Source organism: Haliotis cracherodii, unplaced genomic scaffold (assembly GCF_022045235.1).
Source record: "Haliotis cracherodii isolate W230 unplaced genomic scaffold, xgHalCrac1.p SCAF_11, whole genome shotgun sequence".
NCBI lineage: Eukaryota > Metazoa > Mollusca > Gastropoda > Lepetellida > Haliotidae > Haliotis > Haliotis cracherodii.
This window is the reverse complement of record NW_027266266.1, coordinates 39,335,770-39,352,048: the sequence shown is the minus strand read 5'-3', so window position 1 is coordinate 39,352,048 and position 16,279 is coordinate 39,335,770. Positions and strand designations below refer to the sequence as shown.

General features: G+C 43.1%; 1 protein-coding gene across 1 annotated transcript in view; it reads right to left on the bottom strand.

The window, feature by feature from the left end:
* LOC139456480 (cartilage matrix protein-like) overlaps positions 1-16,279 on the bottom strand; it is a 47,666-nt gene that overhangs the window by 2,013 nt on the left and 29,374 nt on the right. The window contains exons 3-10 of the mRNA XM_071238212.1: positions 6,433-6,718; positions 5,359-5,651; positions 4,001-4,063; positions 3,456-3,506; positions 2,425-2,859; positions 1,780-1,908; positions 893-925; positions 6-563 (exon numbers count right to left, since the gene is read on the bottom strand). Of these exons, the coding sequence (XP_071094313.1) occupies positions 6-563; positions 893-925; positions 1,780-1,908; positions 2,425-2,859; positions 3,456-3,506; positions 4,001-4,063; positions 5,359-5,651; positions 6,433-6,718 (1,848 nt within the window). The remainder of the gene's footprint in view (positions 1-5; positions 564-892; positions 926-1,779; positions 1,909-2,424; positions 2,860-3,455; positions 3,507-4,000; positions 4,064-5,358; positions 5,652-6,432; positions 6,719-16,279) is intronic.

Genomic DNA, 16,279 nt, shown 5'->3' with positions numbered 1-16,279 from the left:
CTCACCGTCACAGAGCATATCCAGCAGCTGGTTCTGCAGTCCCTTCAGCTCATCATAGTTCTCCACCTGAAAGAAGTGTTGCTGCGAGGGGGCATCACACATCATCTTCATCTCCTTCTGTGGCATCCCATTGCCCACCTGGACCACGTACACCTCCACCCCCCTCACCCGGGCGTGTCGGGCCTCTCTCAGCGCCTTCAGTGGCTGTTCCAGGTTCCCGTCAACAATCAGCACCGCCACTTTCTTTGCGTCGTACCGCCCGCCCTTCTTCTTGTTGAACGACGACCGTCTCATGTCCTTTAACAGGCTGGAAAAGTCTGTCCCCTTCATTTCTGATAGAGCGTTGACAAGAGATTTCTTGTTTCCGTGTCGGTTGAGTGAGAACCCTTCAGTAGGTGTCTGGCACTCTGCTGACATGAGACCTATCTGTACCTTGTCTTTGTCAATGTCAACCGCCCTCGCTATTGACTTGATGAACTCCAAGGACTTTTTGGTATTGGTCCTTCCAGCGTTCACACTGTCCAGGACGAACATCAGGTCAGCCTCCTGTCTGAAGCCACACGCTGCAGAAAAGACATTCATTGGTTACAAGGTGGCTAAGTTAAGACCGTACACTAGTTTCGTTTTAAAAAGAACATCAACGCCAGAGATTAACCAGTCTCGATTATCCGCGGAAATAGATTCCATTAGGCGTAATCGGCAAAATAGCGATGACAATTATAGGACTGGACCACTGAAAATCAGTGAGGACACTCGGTGTTCGCGACTGCAATCTGAAAACATTCCAGACAGTCTAGTGATGGACCATTAATTCCTAAAGCACAAAAATATCCCCTTGTGTCTGACACGACACGTTCATCAAAGCATAGTTAGGAGTGACATATGAACTTACGTTGATCAGCAACAGGAAGCATTGATGGTTCAACTGAAAGATAAAAATTAAAATTAGTCTATTGGCAGTCCAAACTATTTTGATTACAATCATCTAAACACCACACGTTAAATATTACAGTGTATTGAATAAATAAAGTTTGCTCTACTCCTATGTATAGTTTAATAAAGGATAGTTTTGCCTGTGAAGATCCGGGGTAGTATAGGTCTTCAGGAAACCATGCTTGTCGTAAAAGGCGACTATGCTTGTCGTAAGAGGCGACTAACGGGATCGGGTGGTTGGGTTCGCTGACTTGGTTGATGCATATAATCGATCCCAATTGTGTGTATCGATGCTCATGATATTAATCGCTGGATTGTTCGTCCAGATTCGATTATTTACAGACCGCCGCCATATAGCTGAGATCGGCGTTAAACGACAAACCAAAACCAAACTTGAACTATTGTAGTTAAACCATGAGGACGTTTACATCCTCCAAACATCACAAGATAAATATAACGGTGTATATAACAGTATATAATGGCACCAGATCCCAAGTCTCCATGTTTAAGCGATAATTGACTCGTAGACATCGATGGTTATTTATGCTGTACATTAAGGGACGTGTGGCCCAGTCGCCTAAGGTGCCGCCGTTCACTTTGAGCCTATGATGGTGGGTTCGAATCCCAGATTCGTCCTGATCATGTGTCTAGGTTTGTCAGCACCATAACCGTTATCGTGGTTTTAACCAGTGGTAAACGTCTAAGACTTGACTCACTTCAGGCTTTCCTCCCACATCAAGCTGACGCGCTGTGGTGTAACTGAAGTTCTAATCAAATCAGTGTTAAACCCAACTCAATCATTCACGCCCATACATTAAGAAGTAACAGTCACATCACTGCTCTCACCTGCACAGGCGTCGGTGGTGAACTCGGGAATAATGTCCTGCAGATTCTCGAAGCTGTCCAGTCTGAACAAACTCCGTCCATCCTGACCATTGGTCAACACTTGCATCTCTTCGTCGTTCACGTCATCACCTGCAACGACACACACGAAAGTAGGAAACAGTCAAACAGGCCCAGTCTGATCGCTTTCAGATTTTGTATAACACTCAATTGGTGTATTTCTGATTAACTCAAATTTCGAAGATTGCTCAGAAGGTTCAAACGACCCATCAATCAGACACAATTTTCTTGAATCTCCCAAACCTGCCCCCTATAAACCTGCAGACAGTTTTGTTTCGCGAGGTTTATTCATTTCTTACTTGACGAAAAAAAAGGAGTTTCTTTGTGTGTTGAAGTAAGTATCAGTGGTTAATTTTTGATAGGTGTCATATAGTTGTATTAAACTTAAAATTGTAAAATAGACAAATTATGTTAAGCGATTAAATTACGATTATCGATCGGTTTAAGGAATCCAATCAGCAATCATAATTTTACATCTAGTTCCGAGCACGACACTTAAATTAATTGCATAGGAAGATAGGAATATTTCAGAGAACCACGTGTAACAGACACAAATTAAAATTAGTTCAATGTAGAAGGACGTTTTACCTGCACCAATGGCGAACAGTTTGATGCCACTTTTTCTGGCCATGTCTGCCTCCTTCTTAGTCCTGCCGATGTTGTAGGACTGACTCGCTGCCAGGATGACTCCGATTTGCGCGACATTGCGTCGAGCCAGACTCCGCCGGAAACTCTTGGTCCTGATGTATCGAACAGCCTCCCCGATGCGGGTTCCCCCAGCACTGCGTTCCACCGCCAGGAGGCCGGTAGTGACGTCATGCACATCCTGGTACGTGTTGAGTTCGAACCCCTCCAGCACCTGGTCGGTATAGACGATTAGACCAACTCTGGTTTTGTTGGGGCCAATGTCAAGGTTCTTGGCGAACTCTCTGACAAACCGGATCTGGTTCCAGAAGTCCTGTGTGCTGATCTGGTTCGAGGAGTCCAGGGCAAACACAATGTCTGCTTTCTTGTTCAAACATACTGAAGAGAGATGGTTGGTAGGTATGAGTTGAGTGGGTTTCGTAAGAAGACCGATCATAACGTTTATATTTCATGATCCCTAAAGTGAGTGAGTATGGGTTTTCTCCACTTGTAGCAATATTCTAGCAATATCACGGCGGGGAACACGAGAAGTGAGCTTTATCCATGTGGGAAATCGAACCCTGGCCTTCAGCGTGACGAGCGAGCCCTTTAACCACTAGGCTACCCCAACACCCATGGTGTGAGTGGAAGAGGCATGTGTACTTTGAAAACAAGTATTCATGTGGACAGCTAGCTAGAAAATCGATGGAGGGGGTTCGAGAAGAATAATCTGATCTACATGGATACATACTTCAACGATATAGCTTAAGGGAGATGGATGGATGAATGCGTTAAAATATAAAGTCACATCGGCAGTATTTCAGCCATGTCGTGACTATAAAAAGTTGTGTATCAATAACAAATACATTTAGACAATAAATAGACCTGTCATTAAGAGAATATAAAGTTTGTAATTTTGCAATTTGCAAACGTGTAATCGTCTGGTAAAAACTGACGCATCACGGCACAACAAACTCTAGACACGTGTTACTCACTTCTCTGCAGCACGTCCATATATGATGTAGTTGTTGACGGGGTTGTTGTAGCTGGAAGAAAAGTACAAACATCTTTTACATCGTCCCGGGTCACACAAATACATGTAGTCATCTTTGGCCATTTTTATTAGTTGGATGTTTTCCTCCAAACTTGAAGTCGGTGTTGGATAACCCCCAGAAAAAGCACTTTGAATATTTTGTTTTGTTGTAAACATATGGTCGCAAGGTATTAAAATTTAAAATTTTAATTTAGTGTCATAATGGCCAAGATCCGAACAATTATTTAAACATGCTGTCGTGGTGAGTTAATTATGATGTGTCAGCAACAATTTGTTGTATATTATTGCTGGATGGGGTTTTCAGACTTGTCGCTAATAAAAACAAAAAGCGTTTCTTAACACTTTCCTGCTTTTAACGGTCGGCGGATCCGTAAAGCAATTAATAAAAAAACGCCTTAAATCTAAAGAATTCAGTCGCTGTTTAGATAAAACCTGATGTATTGGTCCACACGTTATAGAGCAAGTGAGTCCGGCAATGAGACTTACTTGTCCTGATGGTGGTGCGGACCTTGGGCACAGCTCGTGTAGTCTTCTCCGGCGGGCCGGTCACTGCAAGGGAAGCATCACTAACGTAAACCCATTCTCTATGCTTGTCTCGAAGATTAATCAGCATCTAACATAACAGGAATAGCCTTGGGTCTGTTTGTTTCTACACAACGCATATTTTCCCTCCAGACCCATTCTCTCTATAGTTAGTTACATCGTGTCTGTATAGTTACACAGTGTTTAATACTCTTTGTGGTGCTAAACGTCTCCAATAGTTACACCGTGTTTAATACTGTCTATAGTGCTATAAACGTCTGCCGAGCTGTTCTCGAGGGAAGAACACAATAGTAATGCCCGATGTAATATGGTGTACAATGAATATGGCGTAAAAAGGTGTTGTACAATGTATGTGACTGTTGAAAGGTGTTGTACAATGTATGTGACTGTTGAAAGGTGTTGTACAATGTATGTGACTGTTGAAAGGTGTTGTACAATGTATGTGACTGTTGAAAGGTGTTGTACAATGTATGTGACTGTTGAAAGGTGTTGTACAATGTATGTGACTGTTGAAAGGTGTTGTACAATGTATGTGACTGTTGAAAGGTGTTGTACAATGTATGTTCCTGTTGAAAGGTGTTGTACAATGTATGTGGCCGTAGAAAGGTGTTGTACAATGTATGTTCCTGTTGAAAGGTGTTGTACAATGTATGTGGCCGTAGAAAGGTGTTGTACAATGTATGTTCCTGTTGAAAGGTGTTGTACAATGTATGTGACTGTTGAAAGGTGCTGCACAATGTATGTTCCTGTTGAAAGGTGTTGTACAGTGTATGTGGCCGTAGAAAGGTGTTGTACAATGTATGTTCCTGTTGAAAGGTGTTGTACAATATATGTGGCCGTAGAAAGGTGTTGTACAATGTATGTTCCTGTTGAAAGGTGTTGTACAATGTATGTGACTGTTGAAAGGTGCTGCACAATGTATGTGACTGTTGAAAGGTGTTGTACAATGTATGTGGCCGTAGAAAGGTGTTGTACAATGTATGTTCCTGTTGAAAGGTGTTGTACAATATATGTGGCCTAGAAAGGTGTTGTACAATGTATGTTCCTGTTGAAAGGTGTTGTACAATGTATGTGGCCGTAGAAAGGTGTTGTACAATGTATGTTCCTGTTGAAAGGTGTTGTACAATGTATGTGACTTTTGCAAGGTGTTGTACAATGTATGTAGCTGTTGAAAGGTGTTATGCAATGTGTATGGCCGTTGTAAGGTGTCGTAGGATGTAAACAATTCAATGCAAGGTGTTGTGCACAGTATATGGCTCGTGTAATTTGTTGTGCAATGTATATGGCCTCTGAGTTCTCACCTTGACACGTTCTAAGTGCAAGCTTCTCCTTGAGGTTGTCGAGAGCGGAGTATCCCCCGACCTGGAAGTAATAGTCCAGAGACGGCTTGCTGGAGATCCCCTTCAATTCCCTCAGGTTAGTCATCGACCCCACGCCCAGAGCAAACATGTTGATGCCCTCCTTCTTGGCCTTGGAGGCTTCCCACACTGTCTTGAGGATGTTGTGAGACTGTCCGTCGGTCACCACGATGCCGACCCTAGACACGCCCTTCCTCCCGCCGTGCTTCGCGTTGAACATCTTTCTCCGCATGTATCTATAGGACAATAACAGTTCGTTTTACATCAATAGCACCGGTGCCAAGGTACGTTTAGTCTGGTATGACTAATTTACACTGTCTTACTCCGGACATTGAGCCGTGACATTTTGCGACCAGGGGTCCGCTCCACAAAGCGACCTTAGCTGTAAGTCGATCGTCATTATGTAACTCTTACATGCTTCAGTCGTTTGTGTCGCAATATATCAAAGATCAATGTCTGCTTTTAAAGACAAAATGTCCCATAAGGAATCATAGTCAACGGCGCCGTTTCACAAAACGATCTTAGCTCTAAGGCGGTCTTAATTCTCATTTATTATGTTTTACAAACGACAGTCATAGAGTTAAGGTCACTTCGTGGAACCAGGTACTGGTTCCTAGGCGAACATTGTGTCCCTTTAGAGCAGATCTAGAAATTAACGCCTGGCTATACAGTAAACTACGGTTATAACGAACTCAAAGGGACCACTGATTTTAGTTCATTATAACCGTAGTTCGTTATAAGCATATATGCAGCATATATACAACAAATGGCCAGGACTAAAAATATGTTCTGTATATCGGTCAGTTCGTTATAAGCGTGTTTACAGTTTACTGTACATGTAAGGGACTGGTTCCTTAGGATTAGCGGTCGCCTAGTCGCCTGGTTCTGAATGTTCTTACACGTTGGACAATAGGTTTGACTGTATATAGGTATAGTAAGGTGTTGTACACCGTATATGGCTCATGTAGCGTGGTGACAATGTATATAGACAGATGAATAGGTGTGAGTAAGACGTACCTGATAGCTTGAGCGGTGTTTGTTGCCTCGCCATTTGTCTCCTTGATGTTCAGAATGGCGTCTATCATGTCATGCTTGTTGAAATAATCGTCCAGGTGAAACTGATATTCGGTGTAACGACCAAACGTCGCTATGGCAACGCGGGTGAAGTGCTGGCCGATCTGGAACATGCTGACGACATCGCCGACAAACTCAAGCTGCTTGACGAAGTCAGGGCCCCAGATACTGTTGGAGGAGTCGAGCAGGAAGACGACGTCGGCAGGTACACCACGTTGACACACAGCCTCTACAACACGGGAATCCAGATTAGACGAGTGCCCAGTCATCACACCACAAGCTCGTCTCACAAAGCCATCTTAGCACAACGGCTCTCGTAAGCCCAATTCCTTATCACAGACTTACAACAGTCGTAACACCAAGATCGCTTTGCGAAACGGGACCAAGTACATAAACACTTACAACAGACAATTAGGACAAAACAGCGACACTGACGCGCAGTAATCACATTTGCAATGAAAATATTATTTCGCGTTTTGCGCTGTTAAAATCGCAGAGTTCATCTTTGAAGAACATTACGATGCTGAGTACAATATAGGATATGCTAAGCCGTAGCTATACTGATGCAAGTTACGATATTAGCAGCTTGCGATACTGGAATCTTTGTAATACATGACAGTACATCTTCATTATCAGTTGCATCTCATATTCATCACTGAGCTGTATTATATTACAACAGAAGTACGTGTTATGTACGAGCGCTAACGCAGCAGCTAACGGACACTCACGGTCTGTGCAGAATACCTTACAGCAACAGGACTGACCCATACCTTGTATATGGATCGATACACATGAACATGTTTATCACACACGTTGTACTGATTATAACGAACTTTTTCAAACGTCCCGACTACATTACTACATATTATCTATAATGTTTTAGATGTAGGAACTAGTGCGAGAGGATGAAAGGAAATAGGATTAATATAAATGAGTCAGTTGTAGTGATTGTATAAGGAAATAGAAAATAAAAGAATAAATATTATTCTTAAGGATAGACCCGACCATGACCAGTTACACATAGTCAGTGTGTAGTTATGGAATCAACACGGAACGAATGTCATATTCTAATTATGATTTTTGATGTCATAATATAAATAATAACATTTACCCATTTGCTTGTAAACCCTTGACTAAATACAAAAGAAATGAATAAAATATAATTCTTAAGGATAGCCTCGACCATGACCAGTTACACATAGTCAGAGTATAGTTATGGAATCAACACGGAACGAATGTCATATTCTAATTGTGAATTTTTTGTGATACTATAAATAATAACATTTGCCCCTTTGCTTGTAAATCCTTGACTAAATACAAAAGAAAAGAATAAATATCATTCTTAAGGATAGCCTCAACCATGACCAGTTATACACAGTCAGAGTATAGTTATGAAATCAACACGGAAAGAATGTCATATTCTAATTATGATTTTTGATGTCATAATATAAATAATAACATTTACCCATTTGCTTGTAAACCCTTGACTAAATACAAAAGAAAAGAATAAAATATAATTCTTAAGGATAGCCTCGACCATGACCAGTTACACATAGTCAGAGTATAGTTATGGAATCAACACGGAACGAATGTCATATTCTAATTGTGAATTTTTTGTGATACTATAAATAATAACATTTGCCCCTTTGCTTGTAAATCCTTGACTAAATACAAAAGAAAAGAATAAATATCATTCTTAAGGATAGCCTCAACCATGACCAGTTATACACAGTCAGAGTATAGTTATGAAATCAACACGGAAAGAATGTCATATTCTAATTATGATTTTCGATGTCATAATGTAAATAATAACATTTAATCCTTTGTTTGTAAATCCTTTACTGACATAAAGATTTGTCTGTATACAGTACAATTTATTTGTGAAATATTTAATATCCCATGCCATGATTTTGTTGCAAATGTCACTATCCATGTTATATAATAGTTTCATCAATTCTCAGTGTACGAGATAGACTGTCGCAGGATATTGTGCACAGATCTTGGCATAGCAACTTGAACATACTCTCAAAACACTACATGGCTTTGAACAATATGTTGGGACGCTCTAGACTCACTACAATACCTGAACATTCACAAACACAGAACACGACAGGGAGTGGCAAAAGAGCGTAAAATACGAGGAGAACGACGTTATAAAATTGTGTGTCTATAAGGTGATACATATTTACAAGTTAAGGCGAGTTGTCTGATCTCTGACGTCATCCTTTGCCACTGACCCCTGGGACAACACACAAAGGACAAAACACACTATGCCATGCCGCCATCGTCCATTTTGTGACATGCGCAGTGTATGTATTGGAGGCCGCCATCTTTGTTTCTGTATGGCCTGGCGTCCATGTGCAGTGTTGTGTTTGTTGCGTGACAGATATCAAGATATGACACGAATGTCGTCAAGACACAGTATCGACGCTGAATGTGTGTGTTTTTGCACTAGAATGCTAGACATTGCTGAAACCTAAACGCGTTCAGACAGCAAACACGCCCAAGACATATATACAAGGACAAAAAAATGCGACTACGATACTCTATAACACTGGGAAGACTAAGATTTGATTGTTAGTGTTTACCGTATTAGACTGGCATGAGTGAGTGTGTGGTTATGATTCTACGCCGCTTTTAGCAATATTCTAGCAATATCACGGCGGGGAGCACCAGAAAGGCTTCACACATTATACCCTTCTGGGGAATCGAACCCAAGTCATCGGCGTTATGAGCGAACGCTTTAACCACTAGGCTACCCAGACTGGCATAAAAATGTACATGTGTTAGAGTGAGTGGGTGAGTATGGGTTTACGCCGCTTTTAGCAATATTCCAGCAATAACACGGCGGACACCAGAAGTTGGCTTCACACATTGTACCCATGTCGGGAATCGAACCCGGGTCTTCGGCGTGATGAGCGAACGCTTTAACCACTAGGCTACCCGACTGTCCTTACATGTGTTAGAATCATACACATATCTACATGTATGTACGTGTTACAACCGCAGTACAGACGCTGGCTAGATATGTTGACGTTAGACATAAGGAGGGGGTGCTGTTCACGCCGTGGTCAGCAATGATCCAGCTATGTGACGGCGCCTGTAACGTCGGACCGAGCGTTGCTCTGGTCCTGTTAGTGTTAGCTATAAATGACGAAGGATAAAGATAATATAGAAATCTCAAGTATAATGTCCACATCAGGTTATGGTAATTCTTATCTTTGTTCGTACGTTTTGTAACTGTTTTGACACTGTAACCGGTAATGATTTAGAAATTCTGCCCAATTATGAAGCACAATCGTTTTTTATTAAATCAAGACAATCTATAACACAAACGTGAAAGAACTGTTTTATGTTGGCAATTCAAGAAACGGCAAATTGACTATGTTTTCCACTGCTCCTAATCCTTGTCTGTTTGTTGTTTAACGCCGCACTCAGCAATATTCCAGTTATATGACAGCGGTCTGTAAATAATCGAGTCTGGACCAGATAATCCAGTGGTTTGACATCTTGAGCATCGATACACGTAATTGGGATACAATAACATGCATCAACCAAGTCTGCGAGCCTGGCCACACGATCCCGTTAGTCGCCTCTTACGACAAGCATAGGCACCTTTTACGGCCAGCATGGGTTGCTGAAGACCTATTCTAACCCGAATCTTCAGGGGTTTCTAATCCATGTCCCACATAGACGCTGCGTGTACTTATAGCCTGGTAACTCTTGTGTACTCGTGTAGGGTGAGGTGTACTCGACACATGCACATTTCTACAGTGGATGTATTCACGTGCATGAGGGATATTTAAATTTACTGGAGGCCCCTGTGACAGTGTTCGGTGTAGTGCACACTGACTGTAGTCGACTTCTGTCGCCTAAGTAGAAATGGCTAGGGAAACTAAACAGAACACAAAGCCAAACAATGTGGACATTCACTCGAATGCAGTCAAAGCAAACTCAGAGGGTGTGAATGTAAATCTCTAAGTTTCTCAACATTACCTGACAGTCCTGAAATAAACGTATACAAAGAATTAGGACAGACATATAGAATTGAAACAAACATACATGTACAAAACACGGACATTCCTATCAGTTTTCTAATATTGCTCATAATGTAATGTTACATGACACGTCCCGCTCCAGATACTCCTTTAGAGTCCAAGCATTTGAGATTCAGTGTGTGTGTGCGTGTATGTGTGTGTGCGTGTATGTCTATGTGCGTGTGTGTGTGTGTGTGAGAGAGAGAGAGAGAAAGCGTGAGAGAGTGAGAGAAAGAGAGAAATATGGAGAGAGAAAGAGAGAGTGAGAGAGAGAGAAAGAGTGAGAGTGAGAGAGAGAGAAAGAGTGAGAGAGAGAGAAAGAGAGAAATATGGAGAGAGAGAGAGAGAGAGAGAGAGAGAGAGAGAGAGAGAGAGAGAGAGAGAGAGAGAGAGAGAGAGAGAGAGTGCTTGTGTGTGTATTATTTTGAAATATAAATGAGTCCGTTTCCCGAAAATGCTAGAAGAACACCATTTTTCACAACAAATAGTTCACAGGATATGCTGAAATATTATATGTTGTGGGGTTCTAAACGAATTGTGTTGAGCTGCTGTCTGAAAAAAGAACATTCTCCAACACGAATCCCAACTGCACATACAATATAACATGGATACATATAACAATCATAGTACTAGATCTTGTGTTGACATTCTAGGGTGCAGGAAATACCATGACTTGAAACTTTATGATATATTTAGACGTAAAGGCGCAACTACTTGTACCTTGTGGATAAAGAAATGGCTATTGATAACCATGCATGCTTGTCAACAGATCTGTGAATCTTAACTTGGCGAAGGCAGTGTATACAAGGGAAGTAACTCTACAGTAACTAGTACCTGAGTCTTTCGTCTTCCAAGTCAATCCTTTAATATATCTTTTAACATTCTGATACGTTACTCTACTGTATGAGTAGGTTCTTTAACATGATGATAATGTATTCATTGACCAGGAAACCTCCGGCCCCAGATTTAATTGAGAGATAAGCTCAAGCTTTTATTCTGCATTTTATTAATTGGACTTTCGATATGAATTAAATGTTGATTTTTAATTGCTTAAAAGTCACATTTGTTTCCACATGAAAATTCCATGACGTGACTCGAACCCGAACGTCATACGAATATCTAGTTTAGTTTTGTATCAAAATGCTTTCGCACTGATCCACCGTGTTCAATCTTACATGTCATGACTTAAGTTGTGTGCATGCTGCACGTGGTCTTTATCACGCTTTCGTCGAATTCCTTTTAGACCGCGAAGCACTGTATTGTTGCACTCACTATAAGTTATCCCGATCTCTACTTATTCTTTCTGGGATTATATGTATTTAGACGGTTCCTGAATTGTTAAAAAAACTCGGTCGCCCGAATATCCCAATGCCCAGGCCTTACAATCGCTGTCAAAACTTCCTTCGCGCTCTTTATCCTTTACTATTAACATAACATCCCAGGATGACGAAAAGATGCATACACCTGAGACGTAGTACACCTAACATAGGCACCCTTCACTCATAAGCTGGGCAGGCTAAACGATTCACCCTTTCATATTTCTCTCAATAACCTTTCTCTCCTAACCGCTAGGAAGAGAGACATATGAAGAAATGGGACATTCGTATTGACTAATCAGTGCAGCAATATGAACTTAACTATTAACTTCTGCTGGAAGACAGAATGTAAGAAGTTCTTTATCGTAACATTCAAAATAAATTGTCATATTGCGACGTACATGCACGTGCGTGTGTGTGTGTGTGTTTGTGTGGTGTGTGTGCGTGTGTGTGCGTGCGTGCGTGCGTGCGTGTGTGTGTGTGTGTGCGCGCGTGTGTGTGTGCGTGTGTGCGCGCGCGCGCGTGCGTGTGTGTGTGTGTGTGTGTCTGTTGCCTATCCTTGTCCGGACTTATAGTGGTTTTATAGTGCTAGCCCTACTGAGATACCATGCCGCAGTTTAACACGAACACCCCACTCAGACACAGTAAACTGACTCCGAGCCGACCAGTCCTTGTCTTAGCCCCTGAATGACGAGCGCCAGGCAGGGTAACAATGAGTACCATGTTTTAACGTCTTTTGGTTTGACGCGACGGGGGATTAAACCAATAATAATACTGAGCTGAGTTGTGCCCATATAACAAGCCCCTGTCTGTCTGTGGTATATTAGCCTATGTCGCTACAGCACGCCCTTGTCTGTCTGCGCTGCATTAGACTATGTCGCTACAACACGTCCTTGTCTGTCTGCGCTACATTAGCCTTTAGAGCTACAACACGTCCTTGTCTGTCTGCGCTACATTAGCCTATGTCGCTACAGCACGCCCTTGTCTGTCTGCGCTGCATTAGACTATGTCGCTACAACACGTCCTTGTCTGTCTGCGCTACATTAGCCTTTAGAGCTACAACACGTCCTTGTCTGTCTGCGCTATATTAGCCTATGTCGCTACAGCACGCCCTTGTCTGTCTGCGCTGCATTAGACTATGTCGCTACAACACGTCCTTGTCTGTCTGCGCTACATTAGCCTTTAGAGCTACAACACGCCCTTGTCTGTCTGCGCTACATTAGCCTTTAGAGCTACAACACGCCCTTGTCTGTCTGCGCTGCATTAGCCTATGTCGCTACAACACGCCATTGTCTGTCTGCGCTGCATTAGACTATGTCGCTACAACACGCCCTTGTCTGTCTGCGCTACATTAGCCTTTAGAGCTACAACACGAACTTGTCTGTCTGCGCTGCATTAGCCTATGTCGCTACAACACGCCCTTGTCTGTCTGCGCTGCATTAGACTATGTCGCTACAACACGCCCTTGTCTGTCTGCGCTGCATTAGCCTTTAGAGCTACAACACGCCCTTGTCTGTCTGCGCTACATTAGCCTTTAGAGCTACAACACGCCCTTGTCTGTCTGCGCTGCATTAGCCTATGTCGCTACAACACGCCCTTGTCTGTCTGCGCTACATTAGCCTTTAGAGCTCCAACACGAACTTGTCTGTCTGCGCTGCATTAGCCTATGTCGCTACAACACGTCCTTGTTTGTCTGCGCTGCATTAGCCTTTAGAGCTACAACACGCCCTTGTCTGTCTGCGCTACATTAGCCTTTAGAGCTACAACACGTCCTTGTCTGTCTGCGCTGCATTAGCCTATGTCGCTACAACACGCCCTTGTCTGTCTGCGCTGCATTAGACTATGTCGCTACAACACGCCCTTGTCTGTCTGCGCTGCATTAGCCTTTAGAGCTACAACACGAACTTGTCTGTCTGCGCTGCATTAGCCTATGTCGCTACAGCACGCCCTTGTCTGTCTGCGCTGCATTAGCCTTTAGAGCTACAACACGCCCTTGTCTGTCTGCGCTACATTAGCCTTTAGAGCTACAACACGCCCTTGTCTGTCTGCGCTACATTAGCCTTTAGAGCTACAACACGCCCTTGTCTGTCTGCGCTACATTAGCCTATGTCGCTACAACACGCCCTTGTCTGTCTGCGCTGCATTAGCCTTTAGAGCTACAACACGCCCTTGTCTGTCTGCGCTGCATTAGCCTATGTCGCTACAACACGCCCTTGTCTGTCTGCGCTACATTAGCCTATGTCGCTACAACACGCCCTTGTCTGTCTGCATTGCATTAGCCTATGTCGCTACAACACGCCCTTGTCTGTCTGCGCTACATTAGCCTATGTCGCTACAACACGCCCTTGTCTGTCTGCATTGCATTAGCCTATGTCGCTACATCACGCCCTTGTCTGTCTGCGCTACATTAGCCTTTAGAGCTACAACACGCCCTTGTCTGTCTGCGCTACATTAGCCTTTAGAGCTACAACACGCCCTTGTCTGTCTGCAATGCATTAGCCTATGTCGCTACAACACGCCCTTGTCTGTCTGCGCTACATTAGCCTTTAGAGCTACAACACCCCCTGTCTGTCTGCGCTACATTAGCCTATGTCGCTACAACACGCCCTTGTTTGTCTGTGCTACATTAGCCTATGTCGCTACAACACGTCCTTGTCTGTCTGCGCTACATTAGCCTATGTCGCTACAACACGTTCTTGTCTGTCTGCGCTACATTAGCCGATGTGGCTACATCACGTCCTTGTCTGTCTGCGCTACATTAGCCTATATCGCTACACCACGTCCTTGTCTGTCTGCGCTGCATTAGCCTTTAGAGCTACAACACGCACCTGTCTGTCTGCGCTACATTAGCCTATGTCGCTACAACACGCTCCTGTCTGTCTGCGCTACATTATCCCATATCGCTACAACACGCTCCTGTCTGTCTGCGCTACATTAGCCTATGCCGTTACAACACGCCCCTGTCTGCGCTACATTAGCCTATGCCGTTACAACACGCCCCTGTCTGCGCTACATTAGCCTATGTCGCTACAACACGCCCCTGACTGCACTACATTAGCCTATGTCGCTACAACACGCCCTTTTCTGTCTTCTGCAATGAGGCCGTGTTATATATCAATTTTATATCTGGTAACATCGTCTTTTCATTCATCATACATGGTACGTTAAAGACTCTATGATCACTGGTATTGACACAAGTCACATCCGTTACGGGCAGAATTTGGAGTGTGTATATATTTATGTCCTACATTTGATCACTATTCCATCAGAAAAAATAGTCCCGGGGGCCATGTGCACTGCTCACTATCAGGAAGAAATGTTTCGGCAAATCTTATCTATCTTGAGACTCAAAATAGCAAAGCAGCATAAATTCAACAACACATGTTTTAAGTTCTGCCCAGCATTCTTGACATATTGCACCAATAATATGAAATACTTGTTTGCAGGATTGATCGGTGGGCAAGATAGTTGAGTAGAGCTAAAGTACAGTCAATGACCGGCGGGTCATTTACTGGTGAGTACAGTTTGTGAGTGCGGGCCAGATACTGGTGTATAGTTACAGTACAGTCAATGACCGGCGGATCATATACTGGTGAGTACAGTTTGTGAGTGCGGGCCAGATACTGTAGTATAGTTACAATACAGTTGGTGAAGACACTGATAGTACTGGTGTAGTACTGGTGTAGTACAGTTAGTGAGGACGGGCCTGATACTGGTGTAATAAGTTAGTGCGGGCGGGCTGTATAGTTACAGTACAGTTAGTGAGTGCGGGACATATACTGGTGTATAGTTACAATACAGTTAGAGAGGACAGGCCAGATACTGGTGTATAGTTACAGTACATTTAGTGAGGACGGGACAGATACTGGTGTATAGTTACAGTACAGTTAGTGAGTGCGGGACATATACTGGTGTATAGTTACAATACAGTTAGGGAGGGCAGGCCATATACTGGTGTATAGTTACAATACAGTTAGTGAGGACGGGACAGATACTGGTGTATAGTTACAGTACAGTTTGTGAGTGCGGGCCATATACTGGTGTATAGTAACAGTACAGTTAGTGAGGACGGGCCATATACTGGTGTATAGTTACAGTACAGTTAGTGAGGACGGGCCAGATACTGGTGTATAGTTACAATACAGTTAGGGAGGGCGGGCCATATACTGGTGTATAGTTACAATACAGTTAGTGAGGACGGGCCAGATACTGGTGTATAGTTACGGTACAGTTTGTGAGGACGGGCCATATACTGGTGTATAGTTACAGTACAGTTAGTGAGGACGGGCCAGATACTGGTGTATAGTTACAATACAGTTAGTGAGGACGGGCCAGATACTGGTGTATAGTTACAGTACAGTTTGTGAGTGCGGGACATATACTGGTGTATAGTTACAGTACAGTTAGTGAGGACGGGACAGATACTGGTGTATAGTT